Here is a 26,276-nt window from a genome sequence, read left to right on the forward strand (position 1 = left end):
CTTGAAAATAGAGAAGTGTTTTTTGTCTAGACTCTAGATCGATATCAAAATCTTCATCGTGTTCCACTTCATCAAAAATCTCAAACCACAGACAACAAATAAATAAATAAAAATGAACTCTGAATCAATCATCAACAACATCACAAACATGCCACTTCGATTACAACACAACTAACTAATTGTTACACACAAAAATCAATCAGTAAACCACGCTATATCACCAGACATGTATATACTCTTAACATATAAACGCAAAGGGATTCCATTATCAGATAATATGGCAATATGAGATGATTATTCCGGAAGGGGGGTTGCATACTTGCATGGGTTACTTCATCCGTTAGGGTTCGACTGGCATGGCTTGATACTCGAGACAAATAGTTTTAACTATAGACACAAAGAAACAACATACTACACCAAGTTAAAAAATTCTTTCAATTAATCAATAAAATGAATCACCATACACTACAACACATGCACCATAAATGAAAGCCACTGCTCTCCTCTCCTCTCCTTACACTATGGTTACCAAAAATGGAGCGCAAGATATATATCAAGCCATTGCCAGGGGCTATATGGCACTACACTACAAACATATATTATATATATTGTTAATGATATTATATATCTGTATGTAATTACGAAAGCATGTCACACTTTCATTATAATTGGGCCTATGCATGTCTGGAACAAGTTGCTTAGAACAGGTTGGACTTCACGTGAGCTGTGCTCGCAACGCACCAACTCTACAAGCAGCGGGAATATCCTAGTCGCATACTTCCTAAAGCAATCTTTGTCTACTTCACTCAAAACCTTCAATGCTGACACAAGCAATGATGTCCGTGCCCCTAACTCTTCCTTCACTGCTGAATTCAACGGAAGGACCCAATGAACAGTAACTGGTTTCTGCTGTTCCAGTCTAGAACAGTTTAGGTATATTTTTATAACTTCTTCACATATTGAAAATAGCCGAACTTCAATACCCATCTCCTCTGATAAAGATGGGTCGCTTTTTAGTAAATGGTGCAATAGGTTTAATATATTTTGACACGATTCATTTTCAAAATGTACTACAGGTGGGTCTGGAATCTCAAGGATGGAGCATGCTCTCTGCAGCTTAAGATGTAGACCTGTTTCTAAGCACAATTCATGAGCATGAGACACTGTCTGTGAAAATATTTCAAGCACAATCTTCACACTTGAGGCCTTTAACAACTGCTGGTGCGAATTGTACAGATCAGTTGTCACCTGTAATGTTTGTAACATGTGTGAGAGGCTATTATAAATAAATGTATCCTAGCAAAAGGTCACAAGTACAACCCATTAACTCATATGTAGGTCGATTCAGGATAATTTTTTTCTACAGAGCCTTAAAGAATAAACACTTGAACCAAAGAGCCTTTGGCCTAGCGGTATTTGAGGTGACCCATCAACTAAGAGATTGTGGGTTCTAATCCCATGGTGGACATATTTTGAATACTAGTGGATGTGTCAATTTTTAAATACTGGTGGATGCGTCAAGTGTGGAATTCTTTCCTCTCTAAAAGAAAAATATAAAGTATAAACATTCAAAATCAACTTATTAAAACCACTATCAATTTATTCAGACCATTCGAATAAAATCCATTTACTCTAAAGTTGCTTGTTTTGATAAATAACTGGTTTAATTAAGGAAAAAAAAAAAAAAAAACATACTGAAGGTCACCAACTTCCAAAAGCTTCTATATATCTGCAATGATTACACAGCCGAAGTTGATGAAGGTGGTGAACCTTTGATAAACTATTAGGTTTTTCCATCTGGAAACCAATTAACTTAAAAGTTTACCTTAAATAGAAAATTTGGACCTTTGCTAGTTTTTTCTGGTGTAAATTAAGTTGGTTATTATTCTTTGCAATTTGCCTTAACTGAAACAATATAAGAGTAATGATATATAGGCCTAAAATTTATAAGCCTAAACATGCCTAATCAACAACTCAACTACGGACATATGGATTTCAATATCTCTTTCCTTATCTTCACCTTCAATTTTGCCATGTTTCTTAATCTAGAGCAGAAAATAAGTTAGTTTTAGTCATAGGATTGACCCAAATAAAACATAACACATCTTGAGCCGAAACTGAACTGTATAACCCACCCATTTTACGACCTCTAATTCTACAAGTGTATGTTTGCATTCACAGATCTATCAGCAAAAGTATTGCATTACTTAAGTGAAAGAGAGATGAAAGAACCTGCATGATAAGTAGTTGCGTAGATATATGGGTTTTCATTCGTGAAACAATATATCCTGCCGTCTGCAAGTTGTCATCCTCATAATCTTCGACTGTACCATTGCTACTGGTCAATGTAGTGTCTCCTCCATCATCGTCATAGGAATGAGCAACATCAGGCATGTTAATCTCAATCCTATCCATAATTCTTATAAGTTTTAGGAAACCTGGCAACATTGAAGCTGATGTTTCTTTCAAAGAAAGGAAGATGGATGCCCACTCATCTTCACTGAACATGCCTCCCAAATCACCCACCAAACGCATTAATCCAGATACTCCAGTAGTAGCAAAGCCTTGACCTGGATTTCTCAACAATCCTGCTAAAAGTGATGTCACTGTCCCTAAATGAGACCTCATAACACCAAAGAAATTGACAAATAAATCTATTAAACAACGAGTTGCCACAGATGTTGTTTCAGAATCCCAGGTACTTGGTGGAGACTGATCGTTACTCTCTTTCCATTTCATGTCACTAACATTTTTGAAGATGGGAAAAATTACTGAATTGATAACAGTAATCCAAAATGAGCGAGAAAAAAGATGACCATGGTCCTTCAATATGTTGAAAAGCACTTCCAAAGCACTCTTTCTTATAGCTAATCTAGGATCAGATGTCAACAAAGATAGACCTGAAACACCAAAGTGACATATTAATAAGATTAAGTCCAGAAACAAGAGGTTACTTTTTGATTATAATGACATGCAAGCAGGTAAGTTCAGCATACCATGACATGTTTCTTTTTAAGTTGATGCTTACTGTTAATGAATTATTACAGCGACTAGACTGGTACAGATAAAGGTATAATTTAAAATATGGGCGGGTTAGGTAGCAGGTCAAGAAGGTTTAACTTTTGGCACGCTGTGAAAATGGGACACATCAAGTAGAGTTGGCCCAAAAGACTGCTGTCCAAACTCCTTTTCTTTTTAAAATAACTAGTGTTATATCCAGCCGTTGGCCGGGGATAACAACCGAACTTAGACTTGAATGCGGGTAAATAATTCTAACATGTCAACCGTTACCATTAGACAAAAAAACACATCGTTAAACAATAGACCTTTAATCTTAAAACATGAAACTTTTATGGCGAAACATAAACTTGCGATGTTCTTGGAAGATAAATATAAGAAGCTAAAAACTTTGATTGTGAAAATTAAAATAGACTAAAGTTGTATCACATGAATCGTTAAACATAAAACTTTAATGGTAAACATAAAAAGCCTTAAAAAGATTTAGTGGTTAAAGTGAGAAGGACTAAAATATTACCACCCTAATTAAAGGGAAAAATAAAAAACCCAAGAAGTTAAAGTAACATCTACACAACACGCTAACTTAAACACTAAAATTGAAAAAAAAAAAAGAAAAACCTAAACAGGTAGGCAGCTGAGACAGCTACCTGCTAGCTAACTTCACTGTTCACACGAAAAAAGTTTAAATAGGTTGTAACTAGTGAGTCATGTATGATTTAAATATTTTATATTATCTCAATTATAATATACTTTAGATAAATAGAATGAAATCTGAGGTTTGACTATGGCTTTTAACCTGTTTAACCCATCCGACCGTATTACTATGAGCTATTTTCTACCGATTTAGATTAAGGTAAAACCCGAATCGAGCAATGCATAAGCAAATGGGGTTGCAACTGCCACCATTACATAAAAGGAAAACAGTAGAGTATTAGGATTACCAGTCAGCAAAGGAATCCAATAGGATGCATTCTCATCTTTGTCCATTGAAGTTTGTAACTCAGCGGCAGCAGCAGCAGGTTCCTTCACAGATATTGTACTGGAATCATTCTCAGCAGTAGCGGCATTAGCATTTTCTGTATTGCAAATAAGACCTCCTTCTGCAAGTTTGACAGCACAGAAGCGTAGAAAAGCAATGGCGTTAAGGCTTACGTCACTGTTAAATCTGCTGTTAGTGAAGGTAATGAGGCATCTGACACAATCGGTAAAAGTTGCAGTCTCTGTCTCCGTTATATATGGAAAATATTCGCGTACTATTTTCTCCATGGTCTCAAATGCCAACAACACAACGTTCTTCCTTTCATTAGCAGCGGCAGCTGTTAATGCCTGTCAAGATATATAACGTGTAAATGAACAATGTCTGGTACAGAAACTGCTTAACATATTGCACAAATTACCACTTGTCGGTAGTTTTTGTAAAAAAGTTTAGAAGAATGGTCAGCTGATGATAGCTTACTTATTAACTTCATGTACTGGTTTAAAATGCGTACGATCTTACGCAAAGAACAGATTTAAGAACAGCTATAAGCTGGCATGTCATTTGTGGTCTATAACTCTATATAATGTCCTCCAGTACCTTAAAATACATCACTGAAGGCATCCTGTAGGTCCTATAAGGAATTCCATTATTATAAGTCGTCCATGGAGAAACTATTTTCTCAAAGCTTGAATAAATAATATCGCCGTATCTGAACACTATGGTATATTACCTAACTTCCTTAACATAAATGTACAATTTGGAGCAGGCTGAACACTTAAATCAATTATGTCTTAATATATGTATCAAATATAAGTTACAACTTACAATCCAGTTAAAATTTGAGAGTATATGCCATGTTTATATCAGAACACCAGCTTAGATATAGTAAGGGATGTATAAAAGCATACCATGAAAACGCTTTTCCACCCAGACTTAACATTATTCACCCGACTGAGGATCATTTGTGAGAGGCAGCGAACTATTAATTCCCTGATCTCCACAGAGTTACTCTTCTGCATGACAATTACGAAGGGTCTCAAAAATTCATTTTGAAAGTTGTAGTTTGCCAGCTCTTCTCGCTCGAGGAATTTCATAGACAGTTGACGCAACGAATCCATGACAAAGATGGCAACTGAGAGGTTTTCTGACAAGCCAACTGACACAAAGAAATCTGAAAGGACACTCCATATGCGAGACCACACTAATCTGATACGGTTCATGTTGTAGTGCCTGAAGAAAATTCAAATAATAAGGTGTGAAAATCTTAATGTTAAAACTTATGCATAAACATATTCATCACTTTATCAGGACATAGTAGCAACAGCTGGCACGAATTCTAGAAAAGGAATATGAGAAAAATAATATTATTTTCTTGGAGATAGAAGGATAGGATCTTACGCAACTTCAACTATTTTCGTCAGGCTGAACACCCTTGGGTCTGTGGGGGACTGTAATTCTGACATTGAAACTTTACAAAGGGCTTTCACAAAAGCGACTATTGCTTCGCTGTCTAATCTTTGACTATGAGCAAAGATGTGGTTAAGCTCAAAATTTCCTATCTGTTCAAGCAGGTTCAAATTTGAAATGAAGTTGTTAATTTGATCTGGGCTCACCAATCCTGAGGTATTAGCTCCCAGAGAAGTGCTATCATACGAACTGCCTCGAACAACAGCCATTACAACTGGATTCTGTAGGGTTCCCTTCTTTTTCAATGTCGTAAAACTGGACCTCAGTGATTTATCTTCGGTTTCACTATTTGATCCACTTAAAAAGGATGCATCAGATGGAGCACCCTCTCCCAATAGTTGCAAATGCTCAAATCGAGATAAACAAGTCAAGATGTGTTCCCAGGCATCTTGAAGATAGTTTCCATCTTCTATGGCAATTGCTATTATTGTCTACCAATAAAACTTCCAAATGTGAGTCTATATATATATATGCCATAAAAGTGTAAACTTAGGCACAATAATCATTACGAAGACACTGAGATAACTGATCTAGGTTTGGTAATAGGAGATAAAGGGTGACTACCTTGACAGCATCAACATTTTTTTGCTTCATATCTGCTGCGCAATGTAGGTATGTAAACTTTGCGACAGTAGTGACAAATGCATCTCTCTGTGTCTGCATGCCCATGACTGCAGTAACATGCACAGCATGCCTAAAGCCCTGTAAGCAATGATTAGTGGCTTCTTTATCATTGCTCTGGTCTAAAGTTACACTGAAGGCAGCAAGCATTGGGCCCCAGCAGACTTCCACCATAAACCTTAATATTGCTGCATCTGCAACAGCATAGTAGGTAGACCTGCAACAAAACACGGTTGGATTTCATTATATATTACTTCAATGAAGCCATCAGGGATAACAAGACAGCCATAAAAGGTACATTTACATAGCTTCTAGATATAGGGATGTGTAGAAAATAAAAACCTAAAGTACATGTTCATTGTTGAATATGGACATAGCTTCTAGATACAAGGATGTCTAGAAAATCAAACCTTAAGTACATGTTCACCGTTGAATATGGACATAGCTTCTAGATATAGGAATGTCTAGAAAATCAAACCTAAAGTACATGCTTTTCTAGATATAGCAGTGAACATGGAACTGCAGGTAAAAATATATTAGTACAGAACATGTCATAATCCGACACCTTTCCCTCCTTCTACAAGAGGGGGCGAGGGTGGATATGGTTTAAACTTTTTATCACCAATCACCGGTTCTACCGTCAGACCAAAATCCCAGCAAACTCTATATAGAGGACAAAGGACAATTGTAAATTATAACTGAAAACCATTTAGCAAGTAGTTTATATTACTCTGATTTTCCCGATTTCGACTTGAACTGCTCTTGAATGTGCCTTATAAGGGCTCCATTCGCACCCAGCGGTTTTTCCTCGGTCTGCTTCCAAACAAGATTAAGTATACCATCCAAGCCCAGTAATCTATTGACACTGTTTGTTTGCTTGCTCTGTGGTGCTGAAGTGTCGGCTTTCATCTTGATTTCATTCTTCGCAATTTGATCATACAGAGCGCCCAAATATTCTTCTGGTAAGTCCTTTCCATCATCAATCCCACGATTGTTCCGGATAAAGTCAGTTTTGCTCATCTAAATATGAAACAGCATCAGTCAGACAAGATCCACATAACCATTTTATGGATGTAATGAATAATGTCAACCATATCAGCCTAAATGACTGGAAAGAGCTTCTAGAAGTTCAGTTCCAAAAGAGAGTCAAATCTTCTATAAAGATCGACATGTTTTGATAAAGGAAAGAGAGACATGGCCTATGTCTGCAGCAGTTCACGAATACTCGAATTTTGTCAAAATGGTCTACTTTGTTTCACCCTAAATGAAATACCAGAATATCATCCTTTTCTATCGTATCTCTCTTATCGTAATTTCAAAATTTAGTAAAGCAATTTACTAAGATAAAACTTGCACATTCCATGTATGCTTTAAAACAAGTACAAGAAACTGCAGCTTTGAAACGAAAAACATCATTTGGTCCCCATATTATATCTAACTGGATATCTTACGCAACACTACTACAAGGGTTGGCTTTTGAACCAGATACATGAATATATGTGTGCGTGTGTGTGTTGACCATCAAAAAAAAAATGCAATTTGGTAATCTTACCTTGTCTTTCACCATGCTGTTATGAGCATCGGTATTCAGCATTATAACGGAATAGGCAAGAACGTACGCTGTATCAGCACTAGTAAACGAATTAGGATTGCACTTACAATAGCGCTCTGCAAATTTCTCCATGATACGGTCAATCTTCTGTGCCTCGCCGGGTAATCTGAAACCCCTTAGAAAATATCTAATAGCCTCACCAAAGTCCATTCCATCAAAAATAAAGGCATCCACATAAGCATGCATAACTTTTAATGAGAAGTCTTCCCTTTCACCCAGATAGTCACCAATCACAGTCTCATTAAGACCAGTAGTGTTCTTCAAAAATAATGCAACTGCTTCAGGAGTTCCATCAATCTTTTTGTGACTTATTAGAAAGTCAATACCCTTCGAAGGTTTTCTGTTGAACAGGGAAATACCTTTCTGCAACAACAAGGTAAAACTTTTAGTGCATAAATTAACAATTTGAATCAATATAAACATCATATATGCAGAATAGTAGGATATTTTAAACACTGCTCAAAGATATGACATGATGGAAAGGTTAAAGGCATTTTGTGTTAGGTACTTTTTTTGTTCATTTGGGTCACTTTACTCTATACATTATCTCTACTACATTATAAAGCATTTACTCCCTCCATTTTTTCAACTTAAAGTAGTTGAAAACCCAAAAATACCCATGTCACTTATTCATAATACCCTTAACTACCCCTCATATTTCTCTCTCTCCTCAAATCTCAACCACTCATTTTTCTTTCTCCTCCATAAATCATTTTATTTCTCTAATTCATTCAAAATCTTTAATCTCAAAAATCGTACATCGACAAATTATAAAAATTATATGGGTGTGCTTAAAATTTCACACTCTATGACCTTCACCTCCTATGACATATCACACTATATGACCTATCACCTCCTATGACATATCACACTATATGACCTATCATCCCCACCATCTCACCGCCGCGGGTACTTTCTCTCGTTAAATGGTAACTGGATAGCTGAACTTGTTGAATCACTTGGATCATTGTACGCTTTATAAATATCAAAAACGGTGACTGAACTGTATTAACAATTACGTAAGTTTATACGCAAATATCACATATTTTGACAATGTAAGAGTACAATGACGCTAAGAAGAATAAAAGTACATGATACAAAATGCACATTATTGAAAGGTATGCTAGAGTCTGATTGTTTAACCCCATCATAGAAAAAGTTATCCTGGTAGCATTTGATAGAAACTAAACATGACAATTTGTATGTATTTTTATACCTGGAGTTCCAACTTATAAGCTCGACGTTGCTCTAGAGTAGCAGTCGAATGGTCAGAATTCGCTTCTTGGTGCAACTCAAAATCAGGGAGACTGATTTCATCTCCTCCGAGACTTGTGTTGCTCTCAATGACACTATCATTATCAGATGTATTGCGTAGACCAAATTCACCTATCCTAAACTGTTGGTCCATCCAAACTCCCATAGACTTGATGATTATAACCAAGCACTTAACTGATTCAAGCCGAAATGTTAGATCATGTACTGGAGACAAGGTGGTAGTAGAACCAGGAGGTGGTCCTTGAGCAGTTTTCAGAAGACCATTCACAGTCCTGCAAATGTCTGACGGAATTAACAAGGTTTAAATACAATTTATTAAATCACAGTTTCAGCATAATAATAGAAAGATAAAACAAATTGTTAAAAAAAAAACACATGTTCAAAGCAATGAGGATGTGTGGGCTCTTATGTTTTCTATAATCTTTTACTTTTAACGCTTTGGCTTCATATGATACTACAATTCACTACATTTATTAGAAAACTTTCAATGCGCAAGTAAAATGTCTCAAGTATATTTTTTTCAAGTAAAAGTAATACAAGTATTTGGTTGGCATGCACCTAGTGGCTTGGCTTTCGGACCCTTATCACCTTAAGCGCCTAATGCCTTTTGAAATCAAGGTATCAGCAATATCGAGAATTTACTGACCGTCTAGAATGCATTGTCATCCTTGATCAACACCAAACTTAAGATAGACATATTGTTTCTTGCAACCAAAACCACAAAGGAACCTAAATAAAATTTAAGTGGCTCTTTACCTTTCAAATATGTTTGGAGAATCAACATCACAATCATAGTTGACAAAAATGTCAATCATAATCTGTGAATCCTGAGATATTTTATCCAATAGATTCAGGATTGTCATCTTCTGTATGAAACTAGGTTGAAGGACATTTTCAAGCACACGGAGGATGAGCATAGGGAAAAATATCCCGATTTCTGACTTCAATACGGATCTGTACTTTGTTAATAAGCTCTGAAATATAGAACAGAGCAGCTGAAATATTGACATGACTGACAATGCACTGTTCTTTAGTAGAGACAAGCAAAGAAACTGTTTGATCACATTTAAGAACCTGCAAAATAAGATATCAAATGTAGCAAACATTAAAAAGACCTTCCATTATTTTACTTTGGGAAGGAATAAACCACTTATCCCACATGATGTGGCAAATCAAAATAAATAGAGATTGCATTCCAGATAAACAATGTAATAATCATCATAACAGAATATTACGTCTGAATACTTGATTTGTTAATTGAAAGCTTAAACACCATCTCCACACATCAATTGTCTTGTACATCAAAAGTTTGGCTGAAAGCTTTGTGGCATCCATAATAAGTGGGCTTTAGAAAATTAGGGGCTCAAACTTTACATAACAAAGATGAAAGCATATTTCGCCCACTCAAATGGAAAATAAAACCTACTAAACCACTTAACTGAAAGTTAATCCGTTAAATTGGTTGACTAGAAGCCTTTGTAAAAGATACAGCTAGGTTTCGAGGGTGTTTGGGTTTTAAAATTACTTGAAAGCAATGAGACAAGCCTTAGCCAATATATTAAAGAACTCAGCTATGTAATAAATAAGAAAGCAGTGTTATCTACTTAGCTTACAGCTGGCCATCAAAGAGAAACTCTAAACACAAATTAATTTTTGAAATGATATACATCCCTCACTTTCAGTCCAAGCAACTCTGAACTACTGAAGTTGAATGTCTCTTAGTATGCTAACATCTTTGAAACAACTGCTCAACTTTGAAGTAGTAAAACTTAAATACTGAACTCAGAAAAGAATTCTACGAACATAATGAGCTCACACATGAAGAACTTAGAGCAGAGACAAGGAGATGATAGTCTGAACTTGGAAGTATTTCAATACTCAAATTTTAATGTTCTTGCCACACAAGACCCCCTCTACCATTAACTTCAAGATTGACCGCTCATTCAAGAATATATTTATCCTTTCATTATCCCTAGTTATGACCTAAAATCGGATGTTACCTTATATACAACAAAAACATGCTTTCTTAAAATGCGGCACTTTATGCAATAACAGCATTGATTTATATTTTTGTCTGGACCTATCTCATGAGAAATCCTTTGTAGCACAACACTTAAAGGCTAGTTACAACTAGTGATCATGACTAAGACAAAGCACAAAGCTATATTTGAGGTATTCCCAAGAGAAGCATCAAGATGTTCTAATACTTAAGTGTAGTTATGCCTCCCGTTACATTAAATTGCCTCACACTTTTGTTAGAAAAATCAAAGAAAAGAAAGGTTTACTTGGTTGAAGTTAACTCTGAAGAACAAAAACGTAAAATATTTTTGAGCTATGTAATTAAGCTTGACCATTTTGGAAAATCCCTTGGTTATAAGGCAACACTTGACAAAATGGCATGTGAAAGTTAGCATATAATTTCCTTTGCTGCATAGTCAAGGACATTGCATTCTAAATGTTAGATGTAGTTCAAATATCGGCTTATTTTCACAAAATTTTTAATGCTGAATTGACAAGGATTCAAAAACTTAAGATTAAATTATTGCTGGCGTTAATTGTTCATACTAATTGTTCTCACATTATTATGACTTCTATATACCAGGTACAACTATATGTCTCATTGTAATAACAATAGCAACTACTAGATACTTGAAAGATTTTATATGAAGACATAGGTAAAGATGAAGTTGAGCCCCTCAATAAAAAACATTTATTTAAATAAGAATCAAGGAATAGCGTGCCTGAAAAGGAGCCAACAACGATGCTACAAATGATTTGCTTCTAGTTTATAATGCTCATGATCAACATAATTTGGAAAATCTCATGCCTGGAAATGAATTGTATTGCATACATACCATGAAAAGGATGACCTTTGCGACATCTGTAAGATCGTGTATTTTAACTATATGGATTTCTAGTGATTGGCTGGCTCCTTCACTATTATAAATCATTAAATCTTGAAGGAGTCTCACAGTAATTCTTCATTTCATATTAGGTATCTTTCTCAACTTTGTATTCTTGTTAGCTTAATCAACAGTGTTTCAACTATATTTCAACTACATTTCTTAGACCTGCTATCTTTTGAGTATCTTATTGAAGGGAATAACCATCATCAAGGTCGCCTAGTGGTCAGGCGTCTCATGTCCTAATAGGAGGTCTCTGGTTAAGACCTCCCCAAGTAAACATGTTGATGGCTAGTTAAAGGGTTCAAAAACGTCACGGGGTGAGTCAAAGGCTCCCTGGATCACCTGAACAAGAAAAACCTCCTATGTTTTACCCTTGTGGCCTTATTCAAGGCAATACCAAAGATTTGCGGGGGGTTTTCTCACAATCGGGACATTATTTCTACCAACCATACATACCAATTCAATGCAAGAACATCGTTTGAAGCATATGGCAGGTTAGTTAGTCAATTTAGGCTTATTTACAATTCAGACCTCTAAAATACAAATTGAGCTCCTATCTCATTAATGGTGAAACAACTTATAGCCCTCAATGTCACTGGCCAAGGAAATAAGTAAGCTTAGATAACTGGCATCGCCTTGTGAGTAGAGTGTGATATTAACCAACAGATAATTTACAAGCCAACCATAAAGGGTTAAACATAAAGGTTACTTGCCTGTCATTTGTACGCCATATCGGACCAGCATTATCCATAATTACCTTCAACAGCTCCAAAGACAACATCTTTCCCCTCAAAAGAATCTGATCATCCGACTGGTCTTGAGAAGAGAACTTCATCGACAACTTACACAAATTCTTAAAAACCATAACCCCATCATCTCTGATCTTAGAATAACTACTCAAATCATCTTTATCACCCGATTCACCCGCGTCAGGAGACAAATCACTACCACCTTTCTCGTTCTCGTTCTGCTTTACAGGTGATGTAGGTTTTGGCGAATCAAGCTCAACCGCATTAGTAAAAACAACTTCATTAATTAAATTCTGAGCAAAATGTATTGAACTCCCTTCGTTCAAATTCCTATCGTTAAACTCCAACAATTCCGTAACAGAAACAGTATTGAAAGTAGCTAACAAAGTATCAGCTTCCACCCTAGCAAAAACAATCGCCATCATCTGAGCCAAAACCGCTTTAGCACAGATCTGATTCGTCCCATTCACACCACCAAGATACACATTATAACAAGTCTTTACTATCTGATTCAAACATTCCGCCCTAATTAACACAGTAGTCGACCTAACAGCCGACAACAACGTCTTCAAAACCGCAAGCTCAACACCCTCTTCTCCTACACCACTACACTTACATATCGAATCAATAAGCCGGAAAACAAGCAAATGCGACTGTGATTGCGACTGTGGGTCAATTTCGCAACGAATAAGTCGCAGCGAGAATAGCCTGTAGAATATTGTGCATTTTCATCATGTTCCAAATATAGTTGCATATATAGAGTTTACCAGACACATGCTTTACTAGCTTGTACAATGTGCTCTAAAAGTTATAATGTGGTGTAAATATATCAATGTTTGTGGTACGGATATAGCTATTAATAGCAAGTTCTACTGTATATATATATAAAAAAAAAAAATTGTAATGTATAATTCTAATACCTGTAACAGCAGTCGAGTGCAGGCTCGACGACTTTCGGAGAATTGGAATCGATAGCGAGGATTAAAGGAAGGAAAAGGGATTCGGCATCGGAAAGGGAACCGACACCGAAAAGAGGGGTGGATGAGGAAGTGGGATCATCAGTTAGGGTTTGGAGTATGTCTAACGCCGATTTCGCAGCGGATACAATGTGAGAGTGTTTTCGCCACGCTGCATTCTTTATCATCTTGTCCAGTGATGGACCCAGTAGCCACCCGCATCGTGATTGGCCGCCGAGGCCCGGCGGCGTCGTCGTCATTGATTAATTTGTATCGAATTCAGATCAGATCAGATCATCAGTTGAGCTCAATATATATATACAGATACAGATATTGTTTGGGATTATATGTATAGATATAGATCTTGAGAGAGATTAATTCATTGATTCAAGAACATCATGGGAATGTATGTATGTAATAAACAATAAAAAAAATGGGAGGGAATAAAAATGGAAATGGGGATTATTAATATTATTATTTTATTATAATATGAAATAATAAATAAATAAAATGAAGATAGATAGTTTTAAATCTGGAAACGCTTCTAAGGTAGAGGTGGTTGTTACGATTGGGGAATTATTATGACACCTTTCAACCCCAGGGAATTGATTTCCTAAGATGATACACTTTCTTCTTCTTTTAACTATAAATCTTACATTCTAATTTAATTGTCCGATCTTTTATATCTGTTTGACTTTTGTGTCGGTTACGCATTTCCTTCCTTTTCCGTCTTCTTTTGAAACAAAACATGTTCTCATGTTTTAAATCATTTTAAATTAGCACGGTACAATGCGACGACATTTGTATAATTGTACTGATGACGGTGGAATGGTGTAAATAATTGATGTAAAAGATTAATGAATGATATTTGATAAAGGATTAATAGTGTAATATAAACAATAAAGATATTTTATACATTTTCCTCTATGTAACTTTAAATATAAGGGCTATTTTTTTATGAGATAGTATAGATAACACTCGAAAAACACAGTTAATTGTCTATGATGTTATATAAAAGATATTGAAATATAGACTGTTTTATCTCAAATTAAAAATAGACTGATTTTAGGTTCGGTAAAAATAACCTTTAGCCTTGCAAACAGTAAAGATTGAGAAACAAAAACATTAACAGTTTAATTTAAGGGGATTCGCTGTTGAGTGCCCATAGGGCATTGGCTATTTACATTTAATTAAGTTAATAACTTTTATAATTGTATAGTTCTAATATTGATTGCATTCAATATAATTTACTATGATAAATTTACCCTTAATTAAATGTTACAAACTTACAGCCATAACTTTCGAGCTTCGGCCATCTATATTCGCGAATCCTTTTCATATCAATATATCACTAAACAAAATAGTGACCTCAAATTAGAACATATTTTTAATTTTTAAATGGTTTGATCGGATATTTATTCTTATTGTTTCTAGCAAAAAAGTATGTTGGTTACTCCCTAAAATATCATTAAGTTGAATATTTTATAATAATAGATACAAGAAATATTTAATATTTGATTTTGGTGATTTTATACCCTAGTTATTTTTTTTTCCGTTTCAAATCCTGGTCATTTATAAATAAATTCTATTATCTTTTAGATATATATACATACTTGTTTGAATGAAATTTTTTAATGCTTATGTACTACTTATAAAAGTAATAAGAATAAAGGTTAATATACATAACATACAATTAAAAAAAAGCGTTGTCACATATGAATAAGATTTTTTATCCGATCAAAACAGTTAAAACTATATATTATTCTGAGGTCTCCATTTTGTTTAGTCTAATATTGACATCAATAATATTCACAAATAAAGATAAGATTGACGGAAGTCTCATGAACGTAACATTCAATCAAGGGTAAATTCGTCATAGTAAATTACATTGAATGCAATCAATATTAGAACTCTACAATTATGAAAGTTATTAACTTAATTAAATGTAAATAGTCAATGCCCTATGGACACCCAATAGCAAATCCCTTAATTTAATAAGAAAACCAACTCGGTTGGATCAGTCGTTGGAGCTCATGTCTCTAAAAACAAAGGTCATGGGTGCGATCCTAATGCTCAGCAAGGCTGGAGGTCCTTTTCTACCTATGGTAGAACCTGGAAGGAGCCTCTCTACCTTTGGTAGGGGTAAGGCTGTCTACATATCAACCTCCCCCATAAACCGTCGAAGACGGTATTGGGACCCAAAACCCGTAGAAGACGGCATTGGAAGTTATTTTTCCTTAATTTAATAAGAGATTAAAAGTTTAGAAACAAAAATTTGTAAACAAACATTACATTTTACATCAACTGTTACTAAAATAGTTAAACTAACACAAGAATGAGATATAGAATAGTGATATATTATAGTTACAGTGATTCTATATATATATATATATGATGATTACCATCACTAGAGACATATGATGAAATAGTTAAGATAATAATTGATGAGTAAATAAATGATTTGAAGATATAATAGGATTAACATAATTAGGTATATTATTAGGAGTATAAAATTAGTCAGTAGCACTTGATTTCTATGGTGACATGCCATCCGACAAGTTTTTATGTTGACGATTTAGGCCTAGTGAAAAAGATCAAGCCTAGTGAAAAAGATCAGACGATTTAAGCTCCTGATCCTTACCCATTATTATTATATTATAATAACGACAAAAATATAAAGATCATTAATATATGCACTCCTGATAAATGATCTAATTTGATGTTAGAGTATTAAAAAAGTTATAGGCTTATGTTTATTACTATCTTGAAATTCACTTGAAAAAAATCAGTAACAAGTGATAGTGACGGAATGGTTGTGTAATATTTAAGGTCGATCCCATTTGTACACATTTTAAACTTTAAACTCAAAATATTAACTACATCATGTATACTATATGTTCAAAAAAAAAATCATGTATATTGTGTGTATTATCATCGATAAAGGTAGTACATAAAAGGGGTTTTGCATTTCTAAAGAAATTTAATTTGACTAGATATATATGTTAGGACGACATATGTCACTTTTAAAAACTTCATCTGTTTGTAAAAAGTCAAACATATCTTCTCATTGATCCACACTTATTGAGATGACATATGTGATATGTTACCCCTATAAGTCTTGTCACCTTAAAAAGTTTTATCTTGGTATTGATTTTCAAAATTTTTATAGACGATAACAGAAGAAAGGCCTACAATAAAGGGCTTTTTAAATATAATATGTTATTATTCAAAAATATTGGTTTATTATTTTATAATTTCATTGTGTATTAGAAGTATTTTTATGTCAAAAACAAGATAAGATAAAATACAAGGTTGAAATATAAAAGAGTTTTAAAAACTAAAAGTTTATCTTGAAATGTTTGAAAATTAGAGGGTTGCAAATGAAAATGTTAAAAACTAACATGTGGTTGTGTTTTGAAGCTTCGTCTCTCTCCTGTCGACTGCAATTTCGGATTCCCCGACCCCCATTAAAGCATTATAGAAGATTTGTTTTACTCAATTTTGCCTTCTATGACTAACATATCATAGCTTTGATATCTAAATAAACATAATACAACATATTTAGCTGCCTAAATAAATCCAGTATAACATAACTTGAAAACCTAAATCTGTAACTTGATGGTCGTTCCAATTGTGATGCTACGGGCTGTCGCCCACCGGGCCCACCCCCCAGGCCCGACCCTGCTCAACGTATGCACAATTAGTGGGTAAAATTAATAATGATTTGACGACAGTCTTCAAAATTATTGTTATATTTCGTCACTGCTTCTTCATAGTTTATTTTTTCTTTAAAAAAATTCAATTAGATGTAGACCATGATTGACTCGAATGGATCGTGATATAAGGCTATTTATTTCCTCTTCTTCCGAAAAGGAAATTATGGACCAACACTCGATTACACTTGAGCTAAAATGATATTAGGCACACTAATGGTTCTCACCTCTCAAATGTAATTTCTCCCCTGCCTTTATTAGCGCACCCGCAATAGCATGAACAAAATCTGGATCCATCTCATCCATCATTCAAGCAATTGGATGGACCTCTCAAATGGCACCAACCTAATAACCATGTTGATCGGGTCTTTTCTTAAGAGGGTTACATTGCCAATCATATAACCCATCTCATTCAAATTTTTGTATAACACGTGTACTCCGAACACACTGCCAGTCATATAGGCATATAGCCCATATAACCCATTCAAATGCCGGTATAACGTCAATACTCCCTTAATCTGGTAAAAAATCTCATTATCAAATCTGTACAAATCAGGTAAGGTAGGATCTCCACATAGCCAAGATCTCCATATAGCCAATATATGATCTATTGATCTCTAAGCTGCTTCCCAGAATATTTATTTTTATTTATTTATTTATTTTTTTTGTGAAGGGTCCTTGTTTCTAAGATAGTTCAACAAATACAAAACAAATAACTAGTCAAAAACACAACAGGATTTCACAATAGACAAAGATAAGTAATTCTACATACCTCGATTCAGTTACATAGAAACAAAAATCAAGTACTAGCTCTATTATGTATTCTACACCATACCGAAGTACACTATCATACCAAAGCATTTCGGAACAAGCCTATCCCCATAGGACCAAATTTTTGGGACAAAGCGAATAGTGATCCCGTACATGATCCTGTACAGTTGCAATCCCAGTTCCATTTGGCAATGACGTTGACATGAATATGTAGGTGGGTGTGGACATGTAGGCATGCCACATGCTGTGTGCGTGGTAAGAGAGTGAAGAGTGTATGCAAATATACAGTATATGCCAGGAAAGAAAAAGAACACACAAGCATGTAAATTATATAAATATTTAAGAATAAAATCATTCAAGCATAATATATAGACTAATAAGAAGGAATGCAGGGATAGGAATATGAACTATAGTATGTGTGTAAGAACTATAGTATGTAAGTGTAACTGTAACAGAGATCATCATATAAAATCCAAGCACCTGTGTAGTAGAAGTGGTATAAATAGCATTACATATTGAAAGTAAGGAATCGAAGAACTTAAGAATTTTTACAAAAGAGGGAGAAATTGAACCCTCTTTAGCTTCAAAGCCGGCTAAAAATATAAAACAATGCCTTTATGTAACCAATGCGTTTGATATCCTATAAACTAAGAAACAAATGAAATGATGACTATATTCTACAAAATCTGAATTACTTGGTTGCATGCCTAAACAAGCCATCTCTCACAAAATCATGCATAAGTGCATAACTGCCATACTTCAGTGAGAAGCTACGGTAGCAGGCTCCGCCATGCTATAGGCTTCCCAGTTGACTTCTTTTAATGATTTAAGTCGTTCTTCTAATGTAGCGAATCCAACTTCAGGGTTTACAACGCCACTTGTCCCAGCTCTGTGGATAAGAACTATGCTTTCCCCCATGTCAGGCCCATGAAGTTTTCCTGTCAGCAAAACTCGAAGGGGCATGAACAAACCTTTACCCTACCATTCACATCAAATTTACTGTTAGAAAAAAAAATTAATCAAAATCCATAAGACCAATTGCTGCTATACTATATAATCTAACCTTGCGTTTTAATGATTTCCCAAAGGCTTTAACCCACTTCTGCCACCCTGATTTTCCTTCCTCAAGTGCACCCAAAAGCTCACCACTATCATATGCAGCTAACAGGCTTTCTGCAACCACAGGAAGACCGTCTGCTATGATTTCTCTACCTTCAGAACTGCCAATGCCACACGCTTTTAGTTACAAATATGTCACATAACAATCTAGCTCTGATCCTACTTCAAGTTGACCTCTAAATATTGGATATTGCCATATTGATAACATGAAAAACCTATTTAGTAAAACACATATTTGTCAGATACGATAGCTGCGGTGACAAAGTGGTGAAATCTTAGATCACATTGTACAATTTGTATATGGAGAAATAGAAGGCCGAAATATGATATCTGTTTTCAAATACAGACAACATAGTAATATGAGTGAAAAAAAAAAGGTTGAAGGAAGGGACCCTGCCCCCAGTATCCCTTAGCTTGGATACCCACCTATACCACCCCGTAAGGCTTTGTGTGCCGGTGAAACACCTTCACTTAATTCCCACATGATATGGGCATCCCCAAGGATCGAACCCTCGTCATTTAAGACTTCCCCTATGGGTCCTAAGCATCATGGGTGACGGGTACCACTAGGCTAGGATTCATGCACATAAACCATATAACAAACACGAGTACGCAACGGAAGGAAACGTATATGCAATAATATTAATTAACAAACTATGAATCGGATATGTACCTTTTAGCGTAAGTTTCCAATAATATTAATAATAATATGATTATTATTAGTTAGGGTTTAAAGTAAAACCCCTCTACGATCGCACACTTAACACCCCTATCATATATGCTAGTACCCGATCACGAACTCACAAACCCGTTGTGTAATCCCCTTAATGTCGAAACCCTAAAAACCGAAAACCCTTTGGGTTTTGTAGCTACGGCCGAACCAAAGAAAAAGGGAGAGAGAGAAGAGATTTACAAGTCTAAATGTCTTGTACGTGTGCCAGTAAAATGATACAGGTTTTTGATAATGCGATTGTTGGTTCCAAATAATGTTCCATGTCAAGGTCCAGTTCTTCATACAATTAAAAGGTTACATGAATATCTTGCACGTTTTAAAGCTCAAAAAGTGATATTTTATCATAGTGCTATAAGAACAGTGTTCTGCTTCTTTTCATCCATTTTTTCTTGAGCCTAATTACCATCAGAAATGATCCCAATCTAGAAGAAACTTGGTGGAACTTAAAAAATGTTCATAAGGAGATCTATAACAATTACAGTGTACGCCAAGAGAAAAACATGGACTGTCAGCTACTTCATCTATTCACCTCAATTTGAGTACATGATACAAAAACTTAGTCAACCTAAACAAGAGACCTAGGGGGATACTGAGTTGGGGGTAATAACATACAGGATAAATGTTAAGATATTTAGGTACGACATTAAGTTCACTGGTTTTTCCAATCAAAAATGGTTTAGATAGGCGGAGAAACCCTGACCACGTGGTCCTTTGGACCCAGTGGACCCTTCCCCAAGGACCAGCCCCAAGGCAATGAGCACCTGCGTTTGGATACCAGTACCACCCTATGGAGTTGGAAACAACCAATGACCTATATCTAACAAAAGTCATCCACAGTAGTGAGTGGTCCCACAAGCATTTGTGGTGGAGGAATGATGCCAGTAGATCCAAAAGTTAGATGACTAGAAATCCCACTTAGAGATTGCAGAACTATCCTACTGGTAACTTGAATACTATGGTCTAGCAAGGACTCAAACTAGGTTATATTAAACACTTTTCACCTTCAAAACACAGATAGATCAGCTTCAGAAGTCAGATACTCAAATGCACATATGTTGTCTTCACAATGTTAGAGAAAAATGAAGAGTTAAGTAAAAGGAGAGAAGGAAAAAAGAAAAGTATAATGTTTTCATTTGACTACTTGAGTTAAAGAGAAGCAAAACGAAGAACTCGAGAACACATTTTTTTGGCTTTTCCCTTTCCCTTCCAAATCTTGAGCGCAGTAACAAAGTTCAGCAAGTACCTTGATAGAGTAGCATGGAATGGATAAGATAGCAAGTCTGAGAGTAACTTTTCTGCATCTGTTATCACATCAATCCCACCTTCCAGGAGCTTAAAAGCATCCTGTATACAAGAAAAAATCATAAAACTATCAATGGAAAACATATAGGATAGCACATCGTGTACATGGAAGACTCGCAAAATATTAGGTAAAGGACCTTTAGGCCAAGATTTGTCAGTTTGCACTTATATTTGAGACCAACTCATCTACTAGTCCCATGCTAATTACAAATTTGTTTGCCAGAAAAATATAGAAAAGTTAGAAACTCAATAAGTGGTTATTTTCTTCTTACAAATAGTTTCAAATGTATAGTATCAGAATCAGACTATCAGTCAATACAAATATATACAGGTCATACTTTTGCAAAGAATGTGGTTAAGTATCAAGTATCAGTGCATCACAGGTCTTCTTTCGCATAAAGGCTACATAAGAGAGCATACTTTCAAGCATCTTTCACCATATTCGATCCGTTTAAACCGTTTTTAAATACAATCGACAAATTCATAGGCACATGGGTCAATATTGCCACCATTAGTCTGTGCCGACTGCAATGGGTGCTGCTAATTTTGAGTGGGATTGCTCAAGATTAAAGTGATGTTTCAAAACCTTCTCATTTCTATTATTATATATGTATTTTTGGTTAACCTAGGTATCTGACCCACTTTGTGAGCCCACTAATCCCAGGGAGTCAGGGCAACCACCAGCTTTGCGGGTAAACCGGAGTCATCACGGGTGAAACCTCTGCAGCCACAAGTGAGTAAAAAAATTTTTTTTTTTTTTTTGCTTCTACGGTTTGGACTTCAAATCTCCAGGTATTATCATATTGTTCATCTCAATACTATTAGGTAAGTGATCACTTAATGGTAAATCTTGTAGCGTATGCATCGTCAGTTAACTTTGGTTGAGAAAAAAGACAAGCACCCTAGTTGCTTTTGTCAGTCACCAAAGGCACCAATACATATTCAGATGCATAAGTATGACTAGTTAAAACCGTTAAAAGGAAATTGCAATGAATAACAGAGGTCTTACTTCTATAAAGGGCCCTTCTGATTCATTGAGGATGCCAGCACTCCTCCATTGCGTACCGACAGTTTTTATCAACTCTTCCATTGGAAGAGCTTTCAAGTGCTGCCCATTCATCCACCTAATTTTTTTAAAACAATACAATAGCTATGAATATTTGAAAGAAGACACCGTTAGGAAGAATATAGAAATCATCCACACATATCAACTAATCAACAAGTAAGCCATTTGTGTTAAAGGACATAAGATGGGAAAAAAGTCAGCTATAGCAACAATTCTGGACTATTCCAAGGTTATCTAAAAGGATGAATTTCAAATATAAAAATTATTTGATTAGTGAGAATAGACACTGGTTACCTCAATTTCGTTGAATCAAATATGGCACCACTTTTGTTAACACGGTCGATGGAGAATTTTTCAACTGAAACAAAAAAAAACTATATAAAGACCAAAACTAGTGACTTTAATAAAGTATAATCATAAGGTAGATATAATGTGCATAAAACCAGATAAGAGACACTAACCCAGTTGCTCTAGTGTAAAAAATTCAGCATTAGTCCCATCACTCCAACCTAACAATGCTAGATAATTCACGATTGCTTGAGGCAAATATCCCATTTCCCTAAACTGTGAAGGTCAAAAGGTTATAAAAATGGAAGCTATAAAATATATGTATCACAAAGATGGTGGTCCGCTAGACATCCCAATGACCAATTTTTTTGACTTTATACCCCTGGTAAGAGTGCAAGACTAATAAGCACGTCAGTCTAATATCTATTACCACACATGAGAAGATGGCACTTAAGAGGTTTCATTGATATAAAATAATTGAAATGTAGATTAGCAACTACCTGCCCTACTGAAGTAGCGCCATGTCGTTTGGACAGTTTGCTTCGATCAGGGGCAAGAATCAACGAAACGTGTGCAAAAGAAGGCATCGGGAAGCCCAGGGCCTACAAAAAGAAAAAATATAATGTAAAGAATGATAGTACGTTAGTACTGCCAAGAGTAAATTTACAGACAAAAAAAAATTTAGAAGTGGCAACTTCTACCCATTTACTTATGGGTCAATTCGGGTTATGTTTAATCTCTAATGAAGTAACAGGTGAAATGGGTATTATTAAAAGACTTAGCAATAAGGAAGCACGTCAAACAGATCGTAAGTTATCCAAACTTCAAAGTGTATTCTTAATGCATAAGACCCCATAAAGTATCCCATTTACATTTTCTACACTATTATGAAATAATGTATTTTTTAAAACATTTAAACACATATATTTATATAAGAAACCAGATCAAAACATGTGGATAAATATGTTGTAGGTTAACCCAACCAGGCCTGTTTTGACCTAGTAACCCATCCCTGTATTTTTTCCCCCTCCGAAAATGGCAACATAAAATATTTACCTTATAGATCAACGCCTGTCTCAGGGTATTAGGTAAATGCTCTTCTGCCCTAAAACCCAAGTGTTTTAAAAGATGTCATATATAAACAGCCAACTAAAATGAAATGGTGGTGTTGTACTACATGGTCATCAGATTACCTTATTACATGTGTGATAGCCATGGTAGCATCATCAACAGTGACGCAAAAATTATATACTGGTTGTCCATTACTCCTCATAACTACAAAATCCCCAAGTGTGTCTAGATTCCAGCTAACCTATACAGCATTATCAAACATATTAACAGCCTAACCACAGGAATGATCCATATGTGGCATGGCAAGATTTGTGTGCTTTGAAAATGATTATGTAATACTGAACAATAAATATGTTCAGCAACTGGTTTCGTGCAGCAAAGAAGACAGCGTGAACAATTACAGAGTCTAGGACCTAAGTAAATTATTTATATGATATGTATAAATGGGATTCAAAACTAATTGCTTTTAATTTATTTTAAAGTGGGTACATCAGCCATTAACCATATTTTGCCATACAACAAGAGATCAATATGCATAATACAGAATCACAGAAAATAACAATCTAGTGATCAGTATCAGTTCTGGAAGTACCAACTTTAATAGACATGAAACTATGAAAATATAAAATGACTTCAAAATATAAATTCTAGATTGGTGAAGAATGTAATGTGTCTAAATTTCAACATCCAGTAGCCGATCAATTAGCTTTTGCACATATATAAATTACCTCTCCTCTGATTAAATCATTGATTTTTAAGCTCCCTTCCTTAGGCACCCGGAATCTGTAAGTATACGGGGTTCCCTTCGCTAACTCTTGTTGAACTTCTTCGTCTGAAGCGGTGGCCCACTTTCCTGTATATACAGGAGGTAGCTGCTTTTCCTTTGCTATCTCTTTCATTTGCTCAAGTTCCTAACAAATTTCATAGCACATAATGACATAACATATAAATATCAACCAAATGCTCATAAAGCCAACATAGAAAGAAATGATGGAGGAGAATAAATCGTCTAACATATAGAAAGTATAAAGCTAAGCCTCAGTGTCACACAGACTAACAAGTTTAGATAAAAGAAACTACTAGATATGATTATAGGGGTAAATGATCACTACAACCTAGATTTGAGATTCCGCAAACAATGTCTAGATATATACAACCTACTCCTTTGTAGTTTATGATCAATACATGTGTATCTCAGGGACTATGAGAAACAGGGCTGTGAGACGCATAAACGCATCAGGTTGCAGCAACATAAGGGTAGACCTATGCAGTAAAAATATTGATGACACGCTATCAAAGTGTCAAAGAGATATAAGCAAATATGGGGGAGCTAAACCCTAATAACAGTGCCACTTGCTACTCGGCCAATGGATGCTATCTATGTGAAACTATTGTACTACATACCTACTGTACCCATTATCACCTCATTATGCATTGTTGATTGCTCAGTGACTCAACTAAATATTTAAATAGGTAGTCGCTTTGAGATAATTACATTCATGATTCCACGATCAACACATAGTTACCTCATTTGAGCAAAAGCATCGATATACTTGACCGGATTGTAAAAGCTTGTTAGCATATTGTTTGTACATGTCATTCCTTTCTGACTGGCGATACGGACCATAATCACCACCGATTCCAGGACCTAGATAGACACTCAAAAAGATTTATAACATCCTTTGTTTCCATTCCCAACTATTATTCGTCTAAATACGTTTTTAGTAATCACAACTAAAGATTAAACGATACGTCTATGTCTAATAAACGATACATATTTTCTATAAATCCAAAACCTTCATCCCAGGAAAGGCCAAGCCAAGCAAGGTCACGCAACACGGCTTCTTCGGATTCTTTAGTTGATCTCTCCAAATCCGTGTCCTCAATTCTTAGTATAAACTTTCCCCCTTTAGACCTATTTTCCATTCTTTCATTAATTCCATGATGATATTAAATAATTCAAAATCTTATATATATACACACACACACACACATAGTACCACCTACCTAGCGTAAAGGTAGTTAAAAAGAGCAGTTCTGGCACCACCAACATGAAGATAACCGGTGGGAGAAGGTGCGAAACGAACACGAACTTGTTTTTCGCTATCGGCGGATGCGGATATCGAAAATGTCCGTCTTTTTGGAACGGATGAGATCAAATTGGTTTTGGTTGTGTGTAATGAATGATGAAAATGAATGAAATTTGAGTTTGAATGTGAGAGTATGAATTTTGAATGTGTGGTTGGTGAAATAACTGCTCGAGTTCCGTTTCCGATGTTGAGTCCGATTCCGATTCCGGAGAGAGTAGCCATTTTCATCATCTAAATTCCCCCAAAAAAGAACATACGCACACTGCAGTATATTAAAAACGTAATAAAAAAGTCTAGTAAGATAAGACAAGGTATATAGAATTGTAGATATAGGGTGTTTGGGGTTGGACTAGGTTACAGGGGCTTATTTTTAAATCTCTATGTAGAAATGCTTTGTTCAAAAATCTTTTAACAATTTTAAGAAATTTTCAAGAGTAAGAGGTTTTTTTTCTCAAAATCATATTTAAACACAATGGTACTCAATCCCGGCATAAGCTATGCCGGGATACGGGGAAGGCATAATACAGAGAGACCTTACCC

The 26,276-nt window shown here is 35.3% G+C and overlaps 2 protein-coding genes across 2 annotated transcripts; both read right to left on the reverse strand.

The window, feature by feature from the left end:
* Positions 1-421: 421 nt before the first annotated feature.
* LOC122600965 (brefeldin A-inhibited guanine nucleotide-exchange protein 1-like) lies at positions 422-14,030 on the reverse strand. Its single transcript, XM_043773747.1, has 12 exons — positions 13,548-14,030; positions 12,592-13,335; positions 9,729-10,046; positions 8,914-9,244; positions 7,638-8,060; positions 6,816-7,105; positions 6,029-6,302; positions 5,396-5,895; positions 4,906-5,227; positions 3,960-4,344; positions 2,233-2,900; positions 422-1,248 (listed from the first exon to the last, which is right to left on the reverse strand). The coding sequence occupies exons 1-12, from the start codon at positions 13,841-13,843 to the stop codon at positions 652-654; spliced, it is 5,148 nt and encodes a 1,715-aa protein (XP_043629682.1). The 5' UTR covers positions 13,844-14,030; the 3' UTR covers positions 422-651.
* Positions 14,031-18,552: 4,522 nt separating this feature from the next.
* LOC122584710 (glutamate--tRNA ligase, chloroplastic/mitochondrial) lies at positions 18,553-26,030 on the reverse strand. Its single transcript, XM_043756757.1, has 13 exons — positions 25,654-26,030; positions 25,443-25,561; positions 25,173-25,294; positions 24,375-24,557; positions 23,769-23,887; positions 23,632-23,680; positions 23,076-23,177; positions 22,749-22,851; positions 22,582-22,645; positions 22,231-22,345; positions 21,163-21,263; positions 19,131-19,287; positions 18,553-19,045 (listed from the first exon to the last, which is right to left on the reverse strand). The coding sequence occupies exons 1-13, from the start codon at positions 25,965-25,967 to the stop codon at positions 18,827-18,829; spliced, it is 1,767 nt and encodes a 588-aa protein (XP_043612692.1). The 5' UTR covers positions 25,968-26,030; the 3' UTR covers positions 18,553-18,826.
* Between the last annotated feature and the right edge of the window lie 246 nt (positions 26,031-26,276).

The sequence above is a fragment of the Erigeron canadensis genome, chromosome 1 (genome assembly GCF_010389155.1).
Source record: "Erigeron canadensis isolate Cc75 chromosome 1, C_canadensis_v1, whole genome shotgun sequence".
NCBI classification, from domain to species: domain Eukaryota; kingdom Viridiplantae; phylum Streptophyta; class Magnoliopsida; order Asterales; family Asteraceae; genus Erigeron; species Erigeron canadensis.